We start from the raw sequence: 24675 nt of genomic DNA, 5'->3' as shown, positions 1-24675 counted from the left end.
GAGCGCCCCTGGGGCGCGGCGGCGCGTGCGCACTAAGGTTCCGCGGCTTCCTGGGGAGAGAGTGGAGCCGGGAGGAGGGCCGGGCGGCGTGAGCTAGCTGAGGTAGTTAAATCGTCACCAAAGACCTCCTGAAGTCGTTAATAATCCTAGGGAGGGAGTGGGGGGTGGGATTCGTGAGTTTTATTCGTTCAGGTATGAGGAAAATTAAGCTTTAAAACAAGTAAATAATTTTACCCAGTGGAGTGGCAGAACTCAAGCCCGCATCTCTTCCAAGTCGTGGACTGAAGAAATCCTTCATTGGTGGTGTTGAGGAAACACTTGAAGAAGTCCTCAGGGAAGTGAGTTAAAAGCCAAGTCCCGAGATTTGCATTGACTAGTAAAGTCGGGGAGCCCTTTTCAATTTAGGTTCCCTTTTTCGTGTTTTTAAAAATAAGTCCCAGATATTTCAACAGAAAAAAAAATTGTTTTTTAGAAAGCCTTATATCTCTCCATGCAGTGTGCACCACCATCTCCCTCAGAGCCTGGAAAACGGCCAGACCGGGAGTCTTTTAATTTTAAGCCCTAATAATCCTGTCACCCATTATCAAACCTCTTTAGGAAAACTTTTTCTCAAGTTTTGCAGCTTCTTGGGGTAAGAACTTGTATACATCTGTTTTCTAGAGAGGCATTTCCTTTTACATGTCCTAAATTCATGTTTGGAAAAAAACCATACATAAATGTGTCTGGAAAGTGCTGGATGTAAATGACATCATTATGTGTAAGCACCATATAACCACTGCTGTTAATATTGTTGCTGAAAACTCAAGGGGAATGGAGGATAGTGTGGTGACTCTTACATTCTCCAGTTTTTATTGATTCCTTCAACAAGTCATAATTGAGCACCCACAACCATGTGCCAAATCTTGTAGGATAAGTAATTTCATGGGCCTTGTAGTCACGCAAATAATTTAAACTTTACCTTTATAGGATTCCCTGTTAGATAAAAGTTTTTAAAAGATTTTCTAGGGAGGCACGATATAGTTAAATTTGCACAGAAATGGTTGGAAGGAATGCAAGACAAGAATCTGGGAGGAGATTCAATACTATGATTTCAAATTAAATGTTTTTAACTTTTTTTATAATGAGTTTATATTTAACATTTTAAAATTCAGTACCATTATTTTTAACACTTTTTACATAACAGGTTTATATTTAATATAGTAATTCTCACCATGGAGATGTTGCTCAGTTAATATAGAGATATTTTTGTCTTTGTTAAACATTAAATCTTTTGTCCATTTCAATGTTAAATACATTAAATATGTTCTCTAAACTTTTTCCCCCACAAAAGATAAGTTTTAATCTTTAACCAAGTGTATTTAATATCTAGGTACAATATTAACTTGGGAGGTAACAAAAATCCAGTAAAAATAATGGAGAAGAGACTCCTTAGTGATACAGGAGGTACTGATTATAACTGAGCAGTAACAGTTTCCTAGGATTTTGAGCAATTTTTTCTTCTTCCTACTGAGAATTCTAAAACTATGAAATATTACTTATGCAAATTTCAGCCATCTCACTTGTTTGACCTTTCTGACTAGCAAGTGCAAACTATAGATGATGTTTTTCAGTGCATTATTTGTTGTGAAGAAAACATTTTGTTTTCCATTTAACACAATATTATCAATTTGTTCAATATACCAACTGTTCAAATATATCAATTTTTCCATCATATTGGTTTGTGCAGTCAATAACAAAGAACATGAAACTACCCAGTTTACTCTTTCTTGCGAACTTTCCGACACCAAAGCTCAGTTCTGAACCTCAATAGGACAAAGATTTTCAGGGCAAGGCTTGATTCAGGAGGGCCTTTTAAAGTCACGTCTGTCCATTTCTTCTTCGTGCATATACACACCCTCCAAACAAGCATAGATCCCTGTAATGCTGAGAACCACACCTGACAAGAGAGCCGTTGTATCTCTGGTTTCTACTGCTTCAACAATAGGCAGCACCAAAGGCAATAAAAAGATGGTTAGGAAAGGGTGTGTTGAAACTGATATCAGACGTTGAGATCTTGAGGTGACTGGTTCTTGAAGGCCAAAGCTTACAAAGAAAGTAGTATTTGTTTAATTCTAACTTCCAGGAGCTCCAGATGCTGAGGCTAAGCGGCTCTGCATGGCAGTGCCTTCAAAGCAGTAACCATTACAGGAATTCAAATTAATTTTAAAAAGATGGAGTTCTTTTTGAAACAAAATCTGTCATAGAACCCCAACCTATAAAGTAGATGAAAACTTGTGTTTTATTACTAAACATTTATTAAGTGCAAAATTTTAATATTAAAGGTAAATTTTTTAAATGAGACTAGTTTGTTGTTGTCTTGGGTTTTTACTTTGTTTTGTTTTGCTTTTAGCAGAAAAGGAATTTATTGGAAGGCAGTTGGATAGCTAAAAGAATAAATAGGAAGTCTGCAGAACCAAGCTTAGAAATGGGAAGGAATCAAGGGAGACTGGCTGGCAGAGACACAGGTAAGATCAACAGGAATTAGTTCAATTGGGATGCCATGGCTGGCCCACTGCCAGTAGACTCTTGACCCTGCTGTTTTATGCTCAAAATTTTTCAAAGTTGGGGGCTATGGACAACAGTTGCAGTTATAGTAGCCTGAGTATAGTTTCTTTTTTTCTTCCTTTTTAAAAAATAACAGTTTATTTTCTTACTCCTTTGTTTTGGTAGTTTACTATCAAGAAAATCCTGATCTCTTGGGAGAAATAGACATAAGTAAGAGTGGCTTTTAAGTGATTCACCTTGAAATCATGGGCATGTGCTTCAACTAAAGATGACAAGTGGAGATGAATTTTGAGATCTATACTGAAATGACTTAACCTCAAATTAATGCATGGGGAGTTTGTAAATGTTAAAAAAAAATTTGACATCTCCCTTTTGACAATATAAAAATTATTTAAAAAAATAAAATTTGAATCAAACATTTGGGGAACCTCTGAATTCAGTGTGAGAAATCCTACATTCTGTAGTATATAAGGTAAAAACCACCAATAAAGAGTACAAATACACCATGGAATATTACTCAGCCATTAAAAAGAATTCATTTGAATCAGTTCTAATTAGATGGATAAAACTGGAGCCCATTATACAGAGTGAAGTAAACCAGAAAGATAAAGACCAATACAGTATACTAACGCATATATATGGAATTTAGAAAGATGGTAACGATAACCCTATATGCAAGACAGAAAAAGAGACACAGATGTATAGAACAGACTTTTGGACTCTATGGGAGAAGGTGAGGGTGGGATGATCTGAGAGAACAGCATCGAAACATATATATTGTCAAGTGTGAAACAGATCGCCAGTCCAGGTTGGATGCATGAGACAAGTGCTCGGGGCTGGTGCACTGGGATGACCCAGAGGAATCGGGTGGAGAGGGAGGTGGGAGGGGGGTTCAAGATGGGGAACACATGTAAACCCATGGCTGATTCATGTCAATGTATGGCAAAAACCACTACAATATTGTAAAGTAATTAGCCTCCAACTAATAAAAATAAATGGAAAAAAGAGAGAGAGAACTGGAAATTTACATAGGTATCACAGCATTGTCTCATGGAGGCTCGTAAAACAGCTAGGGAACTGAAGGATTTCTGTTGGAAGATGCTCTCCTGGAAAAACCTCATCAGTGGTAAAGGTTTCTCTAATCCAAGGCTCTTTGATTATCTCTCTTTTCTGTTCTAAGATAGGAAGTTCGTCCAAAGATTTCTGATAGATGGTGTACCACACCTAGGTTTTCAAGAGTGTTTGAATGAAATATTACCCCAACCTAAAGATACAGAGTTGAAGAACATGACATCTAGATATCTTTTCTAACTTTATATAGTACTCCTTCCGTAATTGAAATAAGATAATCTTTCAATAAACTACAATTCAGATCAGATGCTTGATTTTCTTTTCTGTTCCAATTCTTCATAGCAATGAATTTTCAGTTCTAATTATTCAAGTGCCCCCAAAGGGACTTAGAAGTTGTTATTCAAAAGCCTAAATCAGTGTTTAAAAACATTGCTTAGTGTATAGTAATTAAATGCACAAATACTTAGTTTTCCACAAAGTATGGAGAGATGACCTATCCCTAGGCAGAACCCCTTAAAAATATCTATAAATAGTGCTGCCTTGTACAGATTTTAGCATGTGCATGGGTGGTGTATCATGGCGCTCCTAGAAAGGAGGAATTTTGGTTTTGTTTTAAAGGCACTTATGACATAACAAATGTTCAGAACATGTTAAAAATAAGTTCTACAAAGTTGATAGTTTGGAATATATTAAAATTAAGAATTTCTGTTCATTAAAAGGCATTATTGAGAGAGTAAAAAGGTAATCAAAGGAGAGAGAAGTATTTGCATTACATATATCTGATAAAGCATTTGGTATCTAGAACAAATCATTTTAAAAAGACACTCTAATAGAAAGCTGGCCAAAGTATTTAATGGACCCTTCCCAAAGGGGAACATCTAGATGTTCAGTAATGTGAAAAATTGTTTAGTTTCTCTAATCATATGAGAAATGGGAACTATTAATAAAATATATATTACCTTAAATATTACACACCCATTGGAGTGGGCTAAGGTAGAAAAGATAGAAAGTACTAAGGATATGCAGCAGTTAGAACTTTTATACATGATTGGCAATCAGTTTTAAAATTTTTTTGGCAGTTTATTAATTAAAGCTAAATAAATACATACCTTATGACCCAGCCATACCACTCCTAGGTAGTGTGCTCAGGCTACCATCACAAAATACCACAGACCAGATTTAGCCAAGAACAAATTTATTTATCACAGTTCTGGGGACTGGGAAGTCCAGGATCAGGTGCCAGCCAGTTGGGTTCCCTGTGAGAGTTCTCCTCTTGGCATATGTTTCCCTCTTGCTGTAAATCCTCCCATGGTAGGCAGAGCTAACTCTGTGACTAACTCTTTTCCAGTTAGGGTACCAGGCCTATTATAGGGTCACACCTTTATGACTTCACCTAACCTTTATCCCCTCCTCACACAAGGCGACTTACCTCCAGATACCATCACATTGGGTATTAGGGCTTCAACGTTTTCAACATAAACAGTTGAAAAACTGTTTATGGGGTCACAAACAGTACATGGCAATTCCCAACAGAAATTGTGTGCGTATGTTCTTCAAAAGACGTATGCTAGAATATTCATAGCAGCACTATTTATATTTGTAGTACTCAACCAGGAAAGTACTCAAATTGGTATCAGTAGTAGAGCAGATAACAAATTATGGCACATTCACACGATAGACTACTACACCTCAACAAGAATGATCTACAGTCCCACACAGCATGCACGGATCTCACAAACATAGGGAATAGTGAAAGAAGTCAGGTGTCAAAATATTTACTGTTTAATTTCATTTACATGAAGTATAAAAACTGGCCTAAACTCATCTGTTCTGTTAGAAGACTGAGTAGTGATCACTACTGGTGGGCAGAGACAGTTACTAGAAGGAGTATGAGGTGACTTCTGGGGGACTGGAATTATTCTGTCTTTTAAAAAACATTCTTTGATTTTTATAGTTCTTTTTTTAAGACAATTTTTTAAGAGTGGTTTTAGACTCACTACAAAATTAAGAGGAAGGTACAGATCTTTCTCATGAATTCCCTGTGCCTCACATGCCTAGCCTTCCGCATTATTAGCATCCCCCACCAGAGTAAATGGGCTTCCCTGTTAGCTCAGTTGGTAAAGAATCTGCCTGCAATGTAGGAGACCTGGGTTTGTTCCCTGAGTTGGGAAGATCCCCTAGAGAAGGAAATGGCAACCTATTCCAGTATTCTTGCCTGGAGAATCCCATGGACAGAGGAGCCTGGTGGGCCACAGTCCACGGGATTGCAAGAGTTGGACAGGACTTAGTGACTAAACTACCACCACCACCAGCAGAGTAATACATTTGTTATAATTCTTGAACCTATGGATTATTCTCTTTCTTGATCTGATTCTTGTTAATTGGGTATATTCAGTTTGTGAACTTCTAAACACATATGATGTGTGCCCTTTTCTGCATGTATGTTATACTTCAATAAAAAGCTTGAAAACAATGAGTTCTGTAATACATAATATTACCTATTAACACGTCCTATTAGTATTTCTTAACAAATATGTACAGAAACCATATAAGTGGACATGAGCCAAGCGTGACCTCGTACATATATAGAATCTTTATCCTTGTATTGTTTTTACCACCATACTGTGAGATCCTGATCACTATATTTCTGTGTGTGTGTCTGTGTTCATAATGTGATTTAAAAGAAAGTAGGGTAGGCATGTAGATTTTAATTCACTGCTATTCTCAGAAGGAGAATTAAAAGCAAGATACTAAGTGCATATGTTAACGTGTTGGTAAAAGATAAAGGGATTATTTAAAAGGGATAGAAATATTTCCAATTAGAATTTCATTTACAGTTTCCAGTTGGAAGCTTTAGGACTTTTGATTTAAGAAAAGGAGGACCATGGAATTACTGCTGCCCCAGTTCATATTCCAGCATGTGGTGGAATTTAAAAACATACTGCAAAGAGCCACTCTCCTGAGTCTCCTAGGAACCAAATTTGCCTAACAGTTCAGTGCCCTCTATGCCAAGCTCAGCACCAGAGGAAGTGCATGAGTTATCTCTATAGCAGGAAGGATGCTCATTCATTCTTCCCATTTCTATCAGTGGCAAGCAGTGCTTGCTGCGCCATTCCTATATGGTTGTGTCTTCCCTGGGAAGGACAATATACATTGGTTTTATGCAAAATCATTCTCTTGGAGGTACTGAGTTATGGCAGGAGTCATTAGGAAAGGAAAGATCTGCTGTATTCTTATCTAGATCTTTTTGAGTCCTTCTGTGGAATTGATTGATGTTCTGAAAGCCTCCAAGCAGTCGGCTAGCAGCTGGGGCTGCTGTTACAAAGAGTGACAAGAAGGATTACTCTGGTCAGACATTTTATTGTGAATAAACCGGGTACAGGGATCTCTTCCAAAAGTATCTATGTCTAAGCTACTTTCAAGTTCTCCCTGCCTCCCCCACCCCACTATAATGTAAACTTTATAAGGCCAGAGGGTTTTGTGTGTTTTGTTAACCTTTGTGACCCCAGAGCCTAGTAACTTGGCGTATGGTAGGCACTCTTTATTTGTTGAACAAGTGGGAGGGGGGTGTGGAAAGTGGGTAAAGTGAATACAGTTAGTATGTTTGAAGGACGTTGGAGAAAGAAAATCATAGTATTCAGGGTCAGTGGTTTTAATTTTAATTTTGGTAGTTGGAGAAATTAAGCTGTAGACTAGGAAACAAACTTATTTAAGATCATACATGAGATACATGAATCAAAATTCTGGTCTCTCAGCTTTCAGTAAGCTTCTCATTAGGAAACATTTCTATGCTATTCTCCTGTCCTATGGATGCTAGAATCCAGCAGCAAGGAGACATATCTGACTTTTTGAAACCAAGTATGATTTATGCTGGTAGATAACACAGTCCACTTCATGGGCATGTTTTCAATGTTACGATCTTTATAACATGTAGTCGGTGTTTGGGGAAGCATTTGAAAACATGACCAAGTAAATTCACTTTGTCATAAAACCCATATTAGTCTCAGCTTCATAAAGTGAGCCTCGTCCTACTAACAGATTTATTCACGAATAGCATAGAGCGTTTTTGTAGTAGAAATCAGGTTTTCATATCAAATTCCTAAGATATTTTGGCTTTATTACTGATCTTCAGCTGACAGTGACTCTTAGAACTTTAGCTGTGAGTCTTTATGCCCCCTCTCTAGACTCACTGTCAAGTAGTTAATGATCTATAAACAAATACTGAGATGCCCTGAGGGGGCTCTCCATTTAAAGGGGCCTTGAATCATTTTATCAGAGAAATACAGTAGTCTACCCACTGATTTATGTATGATTTGTCAGTTTAGGTTTTGGAAGTGGCATTCCACTGGTATTTTCAGACAGGACAGATTTTTAATTTACTGCTGTTTAGTCACTAAGTCGTGTCTGACTCTTTTGTGACCCCATGGAATGTAGCCTTCAGGCTCCTCTCTCTGTGTGATTTTCCAGCAAGAATACTGGGGTGGGTCGCCATTCCCCCTCCAGGGAATCTGCCCAACCCAGGGATTGATCCCAGGTCTCCTGCATTGGCCAGAGGAATCTTTGCCACTGAGCCACCTGGTAAGTCCTTTAGTTTACTGTGTGCGTGTGCTCAGTCGCTCTGTCATGTCCAGCTCTTTGCAGCCCCATGGATTGTAGCCATCAGGCTCCCCTGTTCATGGAATTTTCCAGGCAAGAATACTGGAGCTCCACAGCATTAAACTTTATCAGTTTTTCCCTTCAGGAAGACTTCAGAAAATGTGAAGATACATTTTCAGTCTCCATTATATGAAATGCCTTTTGGTTTGTGTATGTGTACTTGCGCACATTCATTTTTTTAAGCTAAAAGTAGCTGCAGAGGGCCATAATGTTGACGTGATAATACTCAGCCGGCCACTGAGTGTTGATTTCATGCTGAGTGGTTCCCATCTGGGCTTCTCAGGTAGCGCAGTGGTAAGGAATCCGCCCGCCAACGCAGGGGATAAAAGAGATTCGGGTGCGACCCCCTGGGTCAGGAAGGTTCCCCTGGAGAAGAGAATGGCACCCCACTCCAGAAGTTCTTGCCTGGAGAAGTCCAAGGACAGAGGAGCCTGGTAGGCTGCAGTCCATGGGGTTGCAAAGAGTCGGACATTACTGAGCAAGTGAGCATGCATTCGAGTTTCTGCTTATTGTTTCCTTGAAACAACATTCCAGATCAGGGTTTCACTTTCCTCAGCTTCAAACTGAAGCAACCAAGTGTCCAAAGTTAGAAGTTACAATAAGCTGCTCCAGTCATAGCGCAGGCAGTCAGTAGAGCTGGAACTCAAACCTTACATTGATAGGATTCAAAACCTCATGTTTGACTTCAATTAAAAAGAACCATCTGATGCTAGACTCAGATGTAAAAGTTACTGACACACTTTAGATGTTATACAATTAGTAAGTAAACAGGAAATAGCATTATAGATCCAAAATATGGCCTATCTATACCCAGGAGTCTTATCTGACTCAAAAGGAAATTTGAGAGCACACATTATGATCCTTAGGGGGAAAAAAAAGAATTATTTTTCATAATGGAATCACTTGCAAAATCTGTTGTTAAACAACTATTTCTATGCATATCACAGTACCTTTGAAATATCTTTAAAATTAAAAGGCATGCAATAAGGCGTTTGCCTACCATATGCAAAGATCCCAACTCTAAGCAAGTTACCAAGCTCTAAAACTTGGATTTTATTAGAGGAACCCAGGTAGAGAGTATGTAGGAATTCTTTGGACTGCTTTTACAACTTTTCTGTAAATCTAAAATTTTACTCACATTAAAAAAGTTTGGTTTTTACAAACTTAGTTTTTAATGGAGAGAGCATCTGGCCATAGTTTGGACAGGTATGAATAATGCTGCTGCTGTGAGTCATAGGCACATTTAGTCCAAGCTAGCACTTCAGTGAACCACAACTGTGGTTCAGCTCTTTCTTTTTATTCCTTCTGCTTTTTCTAATAAAGCAAGATGTTAAAACAAACTACATGCTCTATTAATTATATGAAGGTGAACTTGAGTCATATTTGTTACTGAAGATGATTAATAATTACCAGTTCTGCACACATTTCTGGTGCATTTCAGTAAATAAACGGGGTACATTGTTGGGTAGTAATTGATTAATTAGCACATTCATCCTGCACAGCTCAATGGTCTAAGGATGCTGAGTTTGAGATATTGCTCATAATTATTACAGGAAACAGATCTGTTCCATTTCTCAGTTTATTCTTCTGTATGCTGAGATTTTTTTTCTAATTCGAATGTTTAATGGTTCAAAACCTTATAGGTTTTATTCAGATAAATCAACTCATGAAAAATTGCTAGTCAATCTCAGAATCTTGTTTTTGTGTGAACTAGGGTGAAAACTTTTACAAGGCTAATTTTAACATTAGATCTTGCTGTTAAACTGGATCAAATACTGTAAATATAGGGCACTTTCCTATGCAGGAAATGCTCATTGAGCACCTATGCACAACAGGGGCACTGGAATCTCATTTGCTTCCCAACCACATCAAATAAGCTCAGGATTGCAAGTGTCGTCGGGTTGGCACTTCGCAGCACTGAGCAAATATACAGAGTAATCTTCAGAGAAGTGTAACAGCCTGTGTTGGTCACTGTTGTAGCTATGGAGCAATTTAGGGTTTTTTTTTTGCTAATTTGTTGACCCAGCATGTAGTGGAGAGAGCTTTGGACAGGCAGTCAGAAGACCTGGGTTCTACTTTACTTGTATTCTTTCTTAAAGAAGCTTTGTGACTCTGGGCACATCATTACTCCCTTCTCTAAGCATGGAGCACTCATCTGTAAAATGAAGGCTTCAACCAGGGGTGATGACGTAAAGTGAGGAGTCCAGGCTGCAGAGATAGATAGACCTAGGTTTGAATCTGGGCTCCCTATTACTGTTCTTTTTTATGATTTTACAGAAATTATGTAACTTTTCTGAGTTTCTGCTCTGTTTGCTTGAGTTTATTATAAGGACCAAATGGTGTATGAAAATAGATTGTGAACTATAAAGCACTGTGTGAATATAAGGCATTGTTAATAGTATAACTATCTTAACTGGTTGAGAGTAACATGATGTGTATTGGAAGGATGCGGTGAAATGCCCATGTGCTTGATGGTCTAACAATAGAGAATTAGTAACATCCTTGAGCCATTATTAGAATGGCATTGGGTAAGAATTTTTGGTAACTCAGATGGTAAAGAATCTGCTTGCAATGTGGGAGACCTAGGTTTGATCCCTGAGTTGGGAAGATCCCCTGGAGAAGGAAATGGCAACCCACTCCAGCATTCTTGCTTGGAGAATCCCATGGGCAGGGGTGCCTGGTGGGCCACAGTCCGTGCACTCACAAAGAGTCGGACATGACTGAGCGACTAACACACACTAAGAATTTCTGATGTGCCATCATAATTTATTGCTAAGTGAAAAACACAGTCTGCAGTATAGTATGTCTGAAATAACCTATTTTTAAAATTATATACAAAGATAAAAGACTGTATAATAGGAACTCGATGCTGTGCGGTGCTTAGTTGTGTCTGACTCTTTGCGACCGCATGGACTGTAGCCCACCAGGCTCCTCTGTCCATGGAGATTCTCCAGGCAAGAATATCGGAGTGGGTTGCCATGCCCTCCTCCAGGGGATCTTCCTAACCCAGGGATCGACCCCAGGTCTCCCACATTGCAGGAGGATTCTTTACAAACTGACGCCACCAGGAAAGCCCAAGAATACTGGAGTGGTAGCCTACCCCTTCTCCAGGGGATCTTCCTGACCCACGAATCGAACCAAGGTCTCCTGCATTGCAGGCAGGCTCTTTCCCAGCTGAGCTGCCAGGGAAGCCTTGGGAACTCAGTATGTGTATGAGAAAAGAGTAAGTTATGTGCGTGTATCAATGGGCTTCCCTGGTCGCTCATACAGTAAAGGAGTGCCTGCAGTGCAGGAGATCCACGTTCAGTCCCTGGGCTGGGAAAACCCCCTGGAGAAGGGATTGGCTGCCCATTCCAGCATTCTCGCCTGGATAATTCCATTGACAGAGAAGCCTGGCAGGCAGCAGTACGTGAGGGTGCAAAGAGTCGGACACAACCAAGCGAACTAACACTTTCACTTTTCATGTATATATCAATATATATAAACTGAACAACTCTTTCTACTGATAGCTACTGTTCTAGGAGCTGGGCTGTATCTTTATACTTATAGTCCTTTGGGTGAGACAGATAATTTAAAAATAGGCAAATCTTTTATTAAATACCATGCATTGTTCTTTGAAAAAAATAAAGGAGAGTAAGGTGATAGAGAGTATGGGAGTGCTAATTAGGAAGGGTGGTCAGGGAGGTCTCCTCTGGTCTAGTGACAGATAAACAGAGACTGAATGCAGTGAGACCCCAGAAATTTCTGGGAGAGGAGAGTGTCAGGCAGACGAAATGGGAAAAACAGCAGCCCAGGCAGGAATAACAGCACATGCACACCAAAGCTTTAACAGTCACTAATCTCCAGATAGTGAAATAATTGTTGATTATTTCAGGAAGAAATTTCTTCCCTGTTCTTTTCTGTTTTTAAAAAAGGTGTCCTGTGTTTGTTGTTTTTACTTGTTTTTTGAAGAAGCTATGCGGTCCTATTTGATTGTTTTATCCTGAATCTATGATTTGATAGTGAGAATGAAGGAAGCAAAGGGACTTCTGTCCTGGCAATGAAGTTTAAGGAAGTGTTTTAGCCATAACAATTAGTGTGGGCTTTATAGAGGGATAAAAAATCATCCTACTTTCAGCTCCCTATTCAGGCCTCCCCTACCGGGATGTCAGAAAACTGAGAAAGGCAGTGCATGTCTGCTTATGGATGTGGCCCAGGAAATAGTGCATTTTAGGAAATCTTTTAAAATATGGTATCAAAGCTGCCCATTTATGCAGCCTAGGGAGCACATCTGCTTTGTAGCAAAATGGTACAAAATACATCTTCCACCTCTTTTCAAGTCAAGATACAAGTTAAAGAAAAGTTCAGAGATAGAACTCTAGTTATTTGTCTCGCTGTTGCAAAAGTGAAAGTGTTAGTTGCTCAGTCCTGTCTGACTCTTTGCAACCCCGTGGACTCTAGCATGCTAGGCTCCTCTGTTCATGGGATTTCCCAGGCCAGAATACTGGAGGGGGCTGCCATTCCTTTCTCTAGGGGATCTTCCTGATTCAGGAGTTGACCCTGGGTCTCCTGCATTGCAGGCAGATTCTTTATCATCTGAGTCACCAGTGATGCAAAGTAGATATATAAAGAAGATATGCTCTGGTTTATACAGGGACATTTAAGGCTTTTATTCACATTTCTATCCCACCTATTTGCACCAAGATCTGATACAGGAGGTATTCATGACATCAGTTTAGATAAAAATGTTTTCAGAATAAAATATTTTCATTACTTTAGGTAATTTGCAGTATCTAAGAACTTAGTGCAAGAAAGTGTTGTTGTTGTTTAGTCAATCAGTCGTGTCCAACTCTTTGAGACCCTATGGACTGCAGCATGCCAGGTTTCCCTGTCCTTCACCAGCTCCCAGAGTTTGCTCAAACTCATGTCCATTGAATCAGTGATGCCATCCAACCATTTTGTCCTCTGTTGTCCCCTTCTCCTCCTTTCTTCAGTCTTTCCCAGCATCAGGGTCTTTTCCAGTGAGTTGGCTCTTCACATCAAATGGCGAAAGTATTGGAGCTTCAGCTTCAGCATCAGTCCTTCCAATGAATATTCAGGGTTGATTTCCTTTAGGATTGACTGGTTTGATCTTCTTGCAGTCCCAGGGACTCTCAAGAGTCTTCTTCAACACCACAGTTTGAAAAGCATCAATTCTTGGCACTCACCTTTCTTTATGGTCCAACTCTCACTCATTTCTCTCTCATTCATACATGACTACTGGAAAAACCATAGCTTTAACTTTGTAGGCAAAGTAATGTCTCTGCTTCTTAATACACTGTCTAGCTTTATCATGGCTTTTCTTCCAAGGAGCAGGCATCTTTTAATTTCATGCCTGCAGTCACCGTCTACATCCCAAGAAAATAAAATCTGTCAGTGTTTCCATTGTTTCCCCGTCTATTTGCCATGAAGTGACAGGACCGAATGCCATGATCTTCATTTTTTGAATGTTGAGTTTTAAGCCAGCTTTTTCACTTTCCTCTTTCACCTTCATCAAGAGGCTCTTTAGTTCCTCTTCTGTTTCTGCTATAAGGGTGGTATCATCTGCATATCTGAGGTTATTGATACTTCTCCCGGCAATTCCAGCTTGAGCTTCATCCAGCCCAGCATTTCGCATAATGTACTCTGCATATAAGTTAAATAAGCAGGGTGACAATATACAGCCTTGATGTACTCCTTTCCCAATTTGGAACCAGTCTGTTGTTCCATGTCCTGTTCTAGCTGTTGTTTTTTGACCTGAATACAGGTTTCTAGGAGGCAGGTAAGGTGGTCTGGTATTCCCATCTCTTGAAGAATTTTCCAGTCTGTTGTGATCCACACAGTCAAAGGCTTTAGTACAGTCAATGAAGCAGAAGTAGATGTTTCTCTGGAATTACCTACTTTTCTATGATCCAGTGGATGTTGGCAATTTGATCTCTTGTTTCTCTGTCTTTTCTAAATCCAGCTTGTAATCTAGAAGTTCTTGGTTCACGTACTGTTGATGTCTAGCTTGAAGGATTTTGAGCATTACCTTGCTAGCATGTGAAAAGAGTGCAATTGTGTGGTAGTTTGAACATTCTTTGGCATTGCCCTTTTTGGGGATTGCAATGAAAACTCACCTTTTCCATTCCTGTGGCCTCTGCTAGTTTTCCAAATTTGCTGGCATACTGAGTGCAGCACTTTAATAGCATCATCTTTTAGGTTTGAAATAGCTCAGCTGGAATTCCATCACCTCCACTAGTTTTGTTTGTAGTGATGCTTCCTAAGGCCCACTTAACTTCACACACCAAGAAGTCTGACTCTAGGTAAGTGATCACACCATCATAGTTATTTGGGCCATTAAGATCTCTTTTTGTATAGTTCTTCTGTGTATTCTTGCCATCTTTCTTAACATCTTCTGCTTCTGTTAGGTCCATACCGTTTCTGTCCTTTATTATGCCCATCTTTCCATGAAATGTTCCCTTGGTATCTCTAACTTTCTTGAAGAGATCTCTGGTCTTTCCCATTTTATTGCTTTTCTCTATTTCTTTCATTGATCACTAAGGAAGGCTTTCTTATATCTCCTTGCTATTCTTTGGAACTCTGCATTCAGATAGGTGTATCTTTCCCTTTTTCCTTTGCCTTTCACTTATCTTATTTTCTCAGCTATTTAATGTAAGGCCTCCTCAGACAACCATTTTGCCTTTTTCCATTTTTTTTCCTTGGGGATGGTTTTCCCCCAAAATGAAAGACATTATCCTGGTCTAAAGCACATATTTGGCTTGCTACAATTTTTAGTCAAAAAATTCCTTCCAAGAGAAAATCATTAGCATTTCAATGAACCATTGTAAATTATAAAATATTTTGTAATCATTTAATGTCACATCACTTGGACTTCTCTGGTGGTGCGGTGGTAAGAATTCACCTACCAATGCAGGAGGCACAGGTCTGATCCTTGGCCTGGGAAGATTCTACATGCTGCTGAGCAACTAAGCAACTATGCCAGTACTACTGAGCCTGTGCTCCGAAGCTTGTGGTCCACAACAAGAGAAGCCACTGCAATGAGAAGCCTGCGCACTGTAGGAAGACCCAGTGCAGGCTAAAATAAATAAATAAAAATTAAAATAAAATCACATCTCTTTTGAATAGTTGATGAGGGAATTAAGAAGCTGTACTAAGTCACAAAATATTTTTCATCCATTATTTCCAGTAGATGGAAGAGAAAGTTGGAAGAAAAAATCACCTCCTTGTGTGATACATAAAATATAGTCCTCTTGACAGGTTAATGATGGTGGCATAGAATCATAGGACATTGGAACTAGGAGGAAGCTTAGATATCAATTGTACTTTCTTATTTTACATGCCAGAAACCAAGAACTAGACAGGAGAAATTACTTGCCCATTAAAGAAAGAATTGGAACTAACATCCATTTAGACATTTAAATCTACAGCAGATGTTTTATATATATATATATCCCATGTTCTGTGCTGTACTAAGTCGCTTCAGTTGTGTCTGACTCTTTGTGACCCTATGGACTGTGCCTTCCAGGCTTCTTTGTCCATGGGATTCTCTAGGAAAGAATACTGGAGTTGGTTGCTGTGCCCTCCTCCAGGGAATCTTCCTGACCCAGGGATCAAACCAGGGTCTCTTATGTTTCCTGCATTGGCAGGCGGGATCTTTACCACTGGCATCACCTGGGAAGCCCATATATATTCCATACCCATTTAGAATAACTACAAATGCCTCCTAATCACTATCTGTTCCTCCAAACATTTGCAGGTGCAGGTGCCAGAAGAATTTGTCCTTTTATGCATCTCTGTTTACATGAGTAGGTATCACAGAAAAGTCATGGTTTAAATTTTTGAATACTCAGACTAAGGGTATTAAGCTTAGAATACCCTACCATGGTGCTAGGGAACAAGCTATTACTATCTGGTGACAGCTTTGTGAACTTGGAGCTGTGAGCTGGTTATGGTATTCCCAGGTCGTGTCCCTAAGTTCATTATCACTTTGGATAGTAGAACTTATGGTGAAGAAACTCATATTTTGCTTTCCCAACCTCCCCCAAATTAGATTGTGTCACTTGTTCCATTAATTAAAAACAGGTTCATTATAAGAAAATACAGAAAGAAAACCCCCCACCATTAAGAAGTAAGCACTGTTAACATTTGGGGGGTTATCCTTACAGTATTTTGTGTGTGTGTGTGTGTGTATACAAATATGCACACATTTTTTAAAAGTCATAATTTGGAGTCACAGTTTTCAGGCTGTATTAAAATATGCATTTTTACTTTGTAATAAATATTTCATTTTCTTCTAATGTAGTGTATTCTCCTAGTACATGATTTTTTAAAAACAGCTTTTTGAGGTATAACAGACATTCAAACACCGCATGTACTAAAGGAGTACAACTTGATAAGTTTCAACATCTAGGAAGTCATTTTCACAATCAATATAGTGAAGCCCCAGAATTTTTCTTCTGCCCCTTAGTAGTCCTCCCTTCCCTACTATCCCACTCACCACCCCGAGCACTATTATTGATCTGTTTTTTGACACTGTAGTTTGTATTTTCTAGAATACTTTGTAAATGGATATGTACTTTTTTAATTAAATTTTTTCATTCAACAAAATTATATTGAGATTCATCCATGTCTTTAAGTTTCTCACTCCTTGCTAAGTAGTATTTTACTGTAGGATATCGCACAATTTGTCTGTCTGTCCACTTGTTGATAGATGTTTGGGTTGTTTCCAGTTTGAGGCTATTACAAATAAAGCTGCTGTGAACATTCATGTATAAGTCTTTGTATATGTTTCCTTTTCTCTTGGGTAAATAACTAGGAGTGGGATGGCTGGATCATATATTAAGTGTAGGAACATGATTTTTTAAATGACTGAACAGAGGTCCTTTATTTAACCATAATTTTTAAGAATATTGTTGAACATTTAGAACTTTATGATTTTTCACTGCTGTTGCAAATGACATATAACTTTTTGACTTAGGAATATAGATATAGATATTCAACCTGAGGGAAAAAAACACCCAAGGTAATGAGTAGAAAGGCGTTGTGAAGAAAACCTGGAGATAAAGAATATGTTGCTAGAAAATTCTGAGTTTTTTAATGGCTGCAAAAGAAGTATTTTGTGTCCTCTGCTGGGAAGTAAGGGCTTCCCGGGTGGCGCCAGTGGTAGAGAACCTGCCTGCCAGTGCAGGAGACAGAAGATACTTGGGTTCAGTCCCTGGGTTGGGAAGATCCCCTGCAAGAGGGCATGGCAACCCACGCCAGTATTCTTGCCTGGAGAATCCCATGGACAGAGGAGTCTGATGGGCTAGAGTCCATGGGTCCCAAAGAGTTAGACATGACTGAGGCAATTTAACACACAGGCACACTGGGAAGCAAAGTGGCATGAAGTTTTAAATGAATCAAACTTTGAATTTAAATTTGAAGTTTATTTTGCGGTTTTGTTGTCAAGTTTATGGAACCATGATTTTATCATAAGATTCCTTATGAGGCAACTGCAGTAAACTTCGGTGTGGCCTTTTGTTTCTGGGAGCTATAATTAGCCATCTGGTATACTTTTTAACATTTTGTTAAATAAAAAAAATCTTAAAATGTAGCATTTTACTCACTTCTCTTTCTCTCCATATATGTATAATCACACATACATGATATGTATGATGATAAATGTGGAAAATGTGAAAGTGAGACAAAATATTTACAGAATGGAAAAGGAATGCTTAGGGGGAAACCACCATCATAAAACCCCCAAACCAAAACACACTTATGCATAGATGCCAAAGCTCTATTTTTCCGTGTTATGTTTTAGGGTTTTCGTGTAACAAAACAAAAGTTGTTTTTACCAACAGATATTTAAGCAGCAGTGACATGCTTATTATTTACTGTTTTGGTATCTTTCCCTCATTTACATAAATACCCCAGAAACCAGCAGTTTAAAACTAATAAATGCAAGGGCCCTCCATCAAGTGCAATAAAGTTTCATAACCATGAGTTAGACTGTTAGAGTGAAAAATAAACCTATATATGTGGTTATGAAAGGGCTTTCTTGGGAAGTGCATAATCACATTTCAAAGTTAGAACTTCAATTTGAAGTTGCAATGTAATAATGATACTTAAACATTTATGCAGGATGCTTCATCTTTACAACACTCTCCCAACATTGGTCAATTAATCTCTACTGCTTCCCTAAGGAGCAGGTCATTTTTCTAGTTAGAAAGTTGAGAAAACTATGGCCAGTTCAGAGAAAGGCAGGGCTGGGGAGACAGGTTTCTAGTCCTTATTATTCTGTGACTCTTTGGGGTGTAACTCTTAGTAGAATGCATCTGTATTCTGTTCCACAGAATTAGCAAAAAACAAAGACGGAAATAGTAGCTCAATCTGTCTCGGGCTTTTAGACACAGCCCTTACCCTTGTGAGACACACTTTTTGGAAAGAACAGGATACAGAAGAGCCACAGTACATTCATTTCCTCTGCATTTGCCACCAGTTGGACCAAACTTCTTTCAGTGAGAAAGGTGAAGTCAAATGCTTCCTCCCTCCCTGCAACTTCTACCCTCACATTATCTTGGCAACTTAATTTCTAGTTTTCCAAATAAGATTTACTATGATTAACACATTTAAAGAGTTGAACAAATGTGTTATGCACATTAAAGCCAGAGGAACAGTAAAACAAAACTAATGAACATTTACATTTTTGGAAGTATAATTAATGTATGCTTGAGAAATTCTTAAAGATAAACATTTAAATGTTAAAATACTTATTACCTTCCCCACAGGGACAGTCTTGGGAATTAATGAGATAACAAATGTAAAGTGCTTTGAGCTCTTTAGAAGAAAGGTGGCAGATGCATAAAAATGATTATTAATTGTTAAAAGCTAGAAGATGATAACTAACATATTACTTAGGATAAAATACATCATTTTATACTTGAAAAATAGGATGCTTGTGATTCTTGGAATGATATAGCTGAAGTAATGCTTCCCAAACTTCTCCCAGGTTACTCTGTATCCTCTTGGAAGTCTTTTCCCATTTCTTAACACCCATCTTTCCAGTGAAACTATGGGGCATGATTTCCTATATTCCAGATTCTCCCACACATACCTATCATCAGTCCTCCACCTTACAGATCCATCCCCATAGAATTCTACTGACTGATGCTACTTTCTCTTCTGATTTATTTGATCATGTAGTTGTGATGCTTCACAATGCTGTCAGTTGCCCAAGTTTATGTTATGAGCAAGAAACGTGTAAGTTAAACTATCTTTCTATGCTTTAAGCAACACATTAGAATTTGTTATAAAAGAGTAAGTCCCTTACACAATCTAGGACAAGTGAAACTGAACTACTTTATTTCAGTTCAGTTCAGTTCAGTTGCTCAGTTGTGTCCAACTCTCTGCAGCCCCATGGACTGCAGCATGCCTGGCTTCCCTGTCCTTCACCAACTCCCAGAGCTTGCTCAAACTCATGTCCATCGAGTCAGTGATGCCATCCAACCATTTCATCTTCTGTCTTCCCCTTCTCCTCCCGCCTTCAATCTTTTCTACCATCAGGGGCTTTTCCAAGAGTCAGTTCTTCACATCAGGTGGCCAAAGTATTGAAGCTTCAGCTTCAGCATCTGTCCTTCCAATGAATATTCAGGACTGATTTCTACTTTATAAAACATGCTATTAATAGAATTTGTGTTGCATGTGTGCTAAGTCTCTTCAGTCTTGTCTGACTCTTTGCGACCCTATGAACTGTAACCCTCCAAGCTCCTCTGTCCATGGGATCTTCCAGACAAGAATACTGGAGTGAGTTGCCATGCTCTTCTCTAGGGTATCGTCCCAACCGGCATCTCTTGTGTCTCCTGCATTGGCAGACAGTTCTTTACCACTTGCTCCAAATGGGAAGCCCAGAATTTGTGGTAAATGAGTTTAAATCTCAAATTTCATTCAGCCTGAGACACGAGGTGAGATACCTTCACTAAATGCCTGTTTTCTCATATGTAAAATGAGGACAGTAGTAGTAGTTCTCCACATGGTGTTGTTGGAAAGATATAATTTAAAAATTTATATGAAACTTCTAGTACAGTACATATCTAGCCAACAATGTGTTCAATAGAAGGTAAATGTAAGTGGATAGTGAAAAGTAGTTAAGCAGAAAGCACAATTTGCCGCTGAACATCATTTATTTAGTTTCTTGAAAATCAGTATGAAATAAGTAATATATAAAAGGAGATAATTATCATCATCCAGTAATGTGCTCCTAAATGTTTAGTTGAGTTTGCTTCTCAAACCATCACAAACATTCAATATTAAACGATGGTCATTTCTCTCACAAAGATAGCTCTATGGTTAAATGTATGCTTTTCCCCAAAACTTCCTGAAAATGGCAGTCATTTTCAAAAAATCCTCTCATTGACAAAGATTTCAGTTTCTCATTTAGAATAGTAAAAACTCAGTAATTTATATTGATTAATTTTATGTTTAGGACACATTGTACACATATACATGATTTTTTTTTCAAACTTAGTTTACCAATAGCACAGTATCTTTGCTATGCATATATGCTAAAAGATAATGGACTATGCTTCTTTTCAAATGTTCTGTAATTAAAACATTTCACTAATTTAATCTGGTCCTCTGGCTTCTTTCAGGTAATTACTTGAAGTGATTGTTTTATTATACCAATTTTTCTCCTTTGATTTTGAAGCCGTAGCTTTTTAGGTAGAGACCCTGACTCTCAATCACTTTCCAGTGAGACCTTAATCTGAATATAAGGCCTGAATTTGGAAACAGGCATTCTGTGGTGTCTGTTAATGATAGAGGCAAGAAGGAAAGTGCATTGTTTGAAAAACTGATTATGTGGGTTAAAAAAAAAAAAAAGGTACGGGAGAATGAACTCATTTTACTCTTGCCAGCAGCTTGAGGCTCAAGAGTGCTAATCAAAATTCACATATAAAAACTTCCCTGATAGATTTTAACAGTTTTGTACTGTTAAGAAGGGGATCTCACTATGTGAAAGATCCACTGCTGTGCTGAACAAAACAGAGACAGTTTTCTTTTAAAGTCCAGAGCAGATGAGAGCCATAAGGAGACAGAGGGTTTCATTTACTCTCAGGACACGATTGTGCCAGTGAACTAATGAGTCTCTTGGACCTTATGTTGCTCTGGCTTCAATCGAGGCGAGACTCTAATGGGCATGTAGTACTTCCTATCCGTCAAGTGTCTGGACAATGGGCCCCTCATATGGATTAGAGCGATCTGGCAAGAAAAAGAGGTCATCATTGTACCTAGCACAAGCAGGAAACCTGGCTAATTAGTCTACTTTCAACTATAGCAAAACAAAAGCTGACACTTACACACACAAATGTTAATTGTTTTGCAGAAATTTAGCCTATAGCTGAGGCAGAGTTAACACATTATTGAAATTCCATAGGTAATAAATACCCCTCTTTTCCTCAACACACTCAAATAGTTTTAAAGATATAAAGGTCATTCTTTAAAACAACTCTGTGATTTTTGTGACTTGCATATTTCAGTCTTCAGTTAAGCTGGATGATGTAGAAATACTTTTCAACAGTTACAAAGCAAACACCAAGAGTGCCAGCACTGCATAATTTTAACACTTTGCCCTTTAAAAGGTACTGTTGAATTAAGCTTGTAAAAATCCTACTGCTGTATTAATGGAGAGCTAGAGAATACAAATGTTTATTCAAGAGAGAGGGCTGAGTTACACTGTTAAACTAAGAGCAGATGCTGCCACCTAGATACATTCTGATTCTTTATTTAACTAGATGTTGGCTTATATTACTTTTTGAAAAATGGCAACAACAGACAGTAGTGGCTTGGCACAATAAAAATACAGTGAGTGACAAAAGATCACTTTACAAATCCATAGAACTGTAATTTTCTTGGGGAAAAAGAGACATTTCCATTTTGCCAAATAGGATTAAGCCTTTATTCAATTTTTTACATGCAGAAGACAAATTATTATTAGGAATAGGAGGAGAAAACTTTATAGAATTTGTTTTTTTTTTAAAGCTTCATAATCCTGAAGTTTATAAAGAGAGAGATGCAGAAGTGATATTAGTAAGACTTGTAACTTTCTTGATAGCTTATTTCTTCTTGTGTTTGGGAAGAGGAAGAGATCGATTGAAATGATAACACAAACAGGTTTTGGTTTGATAAGTAAAATAAGATTACTTAATAAACAATTTTTAAAGAAAGCATTACATTATAATCTATTCTGTTACCCTTCCTAGCAAACAAAGCAATCTAACTTTCCCTTCATTTTATTCCTAACAGAAAAATGAATGTTGCCCATTTTTTGGCTTCAGATTGGAATCCAAAATCAGTAAAGTGTTCCAGGATCATTCATTTATCAGGTTTAGAGAGGGTTTTTAATGTTTGGACTGTAGGTTTTCTTCAAATCTCAACTTGTTTTCCTCTGTTACTCCTAGAATGGCTTCAAGGTCATCAATGGCAGTCTGTAAATGAACAGTGAAAATAATATTTGTTACTTAAAGACCTCTTACAAGTCTTCCATCCAGTCCCTCAAGCATTTGCTCCTTTTTGAAGTTAACTATGGTTTAGATCAGTTCTGCTCGAAGTGTGTTCCATTAACCAGCAGCCATCTATTAATTGTTGGTTATCAGTCTTAACGAAATGGGTTAAAAACTGAGAGGAAGAACTTGGAAACCTTTATAGAGATTTTTGTGTCTATTAAATATAATAAAAAATGGACTTCTGTTTAATATGTCTTTGATTTTTTTCATTTTATTTTTCTAGTAATTCATTTTTGTTGTATTTCACATATGTATTGATGCATAATAGATCAGAAAAAATACAACAAACAGGTCCTTCATTGCAGTTAATTTGAGATGCCCTGGTCTAGTCACCCTAAAAGGAGGACTAGCAGACTGATGGGAGCATTTATTTCCATTGGTTTGGGGGAGGAAAAGTGGCACATTTCCATGCATTTTAGTTTTTTTTTTTTTTAATTGAGGTAAAATTCACCTATCATAAAATCCACCCTTTTAAAGTATATAATTCAGTGGGTTTTAGTATATTCATAAGATGCCATTACTCTATGTTATTCCAGAACATTTTCATCACCTGAGTAGAAATTCAATACCCATTATCTACCACTCCTCATTTTCTACCTCTCCTACCTGCTGATAACCTCTAATCTATTTTCTATCTCTATAGAATTGTCTACTCTGGCCATTTCATGTAAATTAATCATATAATATGTGGCCTTTGTGTCTTAGCATAATGTTTTCAAGGTTCATCCATTTTGTAGCATGGATCAGAACTTAATTTCTTTTTTATGGCTGAATAATATTTCATTGTATCTATTATCTATTTTTACTTTGGTTGTTTGCACTTTAGGTATTATATCTAAGAAACCATTGCTAACCACAAGATCATGAAGATTTATACTTAGTATTCCAAGGTATGAAATATTACTCATTTAATATGATATAATGGAATTCACCTATTTATCTGCTGATGGGTATTTGGGCTGTTTCTACCTTTTGGCTCTTATGAATAATGTTTCTATGAACACTAATGTATGTTTTCACATGAGTATATATTTTCAGTACTCTTGGGTATAAAACTAGGTGTGGAATTGCTGAATCATATGGTAATTTTGTTTAACATTTTGAGGAAATATGAAACTATACATGGCAATGACACCATTTTATATTTCTGCCAGCAATACATGAGGGTTCCAGTTTCTCCGTATCCTTGTCAATGTTTGTTATTATGTCTTTTGGATTGTAGCTATCTTAAGTGTATAATGGAATCTTGTGGTTTTGATCTGCATTTCCCTAATAACTTAGGATGTTGAGTGTTTCTTCATGTTTTTATTGTGTATTTGTATATCTTCTTTGACAACAATCTATTCAAGTCCTTTGCTCACTTTTTAATTGGTTATTTGTTTTTCTGTTGTTGAATTATAAGAGTGCTTTATATACTGTGAACACTAGAGACATCACATACATGATTTGGAAATAACTTCTCCAATTCTGTAAGTTGTCTTTTCACTTTTGTAAGTATCCTTTGGTGTACACAGAAGTTTTCAATGTTGATGGAATCCAACTTAGTGTTTTTATGTTGCTTGATTGCACTTAACCTATCATAGCTAAGAAGCCATTGCTAACCACAAGGTCTTGAAGATTTATACCTGTTTTCTTCTAAGAATTTAATACTTTTAACTGTTACATTTATGTCTTTAATCCAATTTTACTTAATTTTTGTATTTGCTATGGAGTTGAGAGGTACAACTTCATTCATTTGCATGTGGATATCCATTTGTCCCAGCACCATTTATCAAAAAGACTATTCTTTTTTCATTGAATGGGCTTGGCATATATTGAAAGTCAACTAACTGTAAAAGTGAAGGTTTGTTTTTGAACTCTCAGT

General features: G+C 37.8%; 1 protein-coding gene and 1 long non-coding RNA gene across 10 annotated transcripts in view; one reads left to right on the top strand and one right to left on the bottom strand.

Annotated features, from left to right (window-relative positions):
- The first annotated feature begins 72 nt into the window (after nt 1-72).
- LOC110135902 (uncharacterized) lies at nt 73-23000 on the top strand. Of its 2 annotated transcripts, none has more exons than XR_002313487.2 (3): nt 73-338; nt 2390-2504; nt 22552-23000. It is a non-coding gene; the product is annotated as an uncharacterized lncRNA (long non-coding RNA). The 2 variants fall into 2 exon arrangements; XR_002313486.2 differs by having other exon boundaries at nt 75-338; nt 2393-2504.
- Nucleotides 22523-24675, bottom strand: part of IQCH (IQ motif containing H) — a 225769-nt gene continuing 223616 nt past the window's right edge. For all 8 annotated transcript variants that reach the window (XM_070468684.1, XM_070468685.1, XM_070468686.1 and 5 more), the window contains one exon: nt 22523-22733. In XM_070468684.1, the coding sequence (XP_070324785.1) occupies nt 22647-22733 (87 nt within the window). In that variant the 3' untranslated portion in view covers nt 22523-22646. The remainder of the gene's footprint in view (nt 22734-24675) is intronic.

This window comes from Odocoileus virginianus, chromosome 6 (assembly GCF_023699985.2).
Source record: "Odocoileus virginianus isolate 20LAN1187 ecotype Illinois chromosome 6, Ovbor_1.2, whole genome shotgun sequence".
NCBI lineage: Eukaryota > Metazoa > Chordata > Mammalia > Artiodactyla > Cervidae > Odocoileus > Odocoileus virginianus.
Note: the sequence above shows the minus strand (reverse complement) of the source record. Positions and strands in the feature narration are given on the sequence as shown.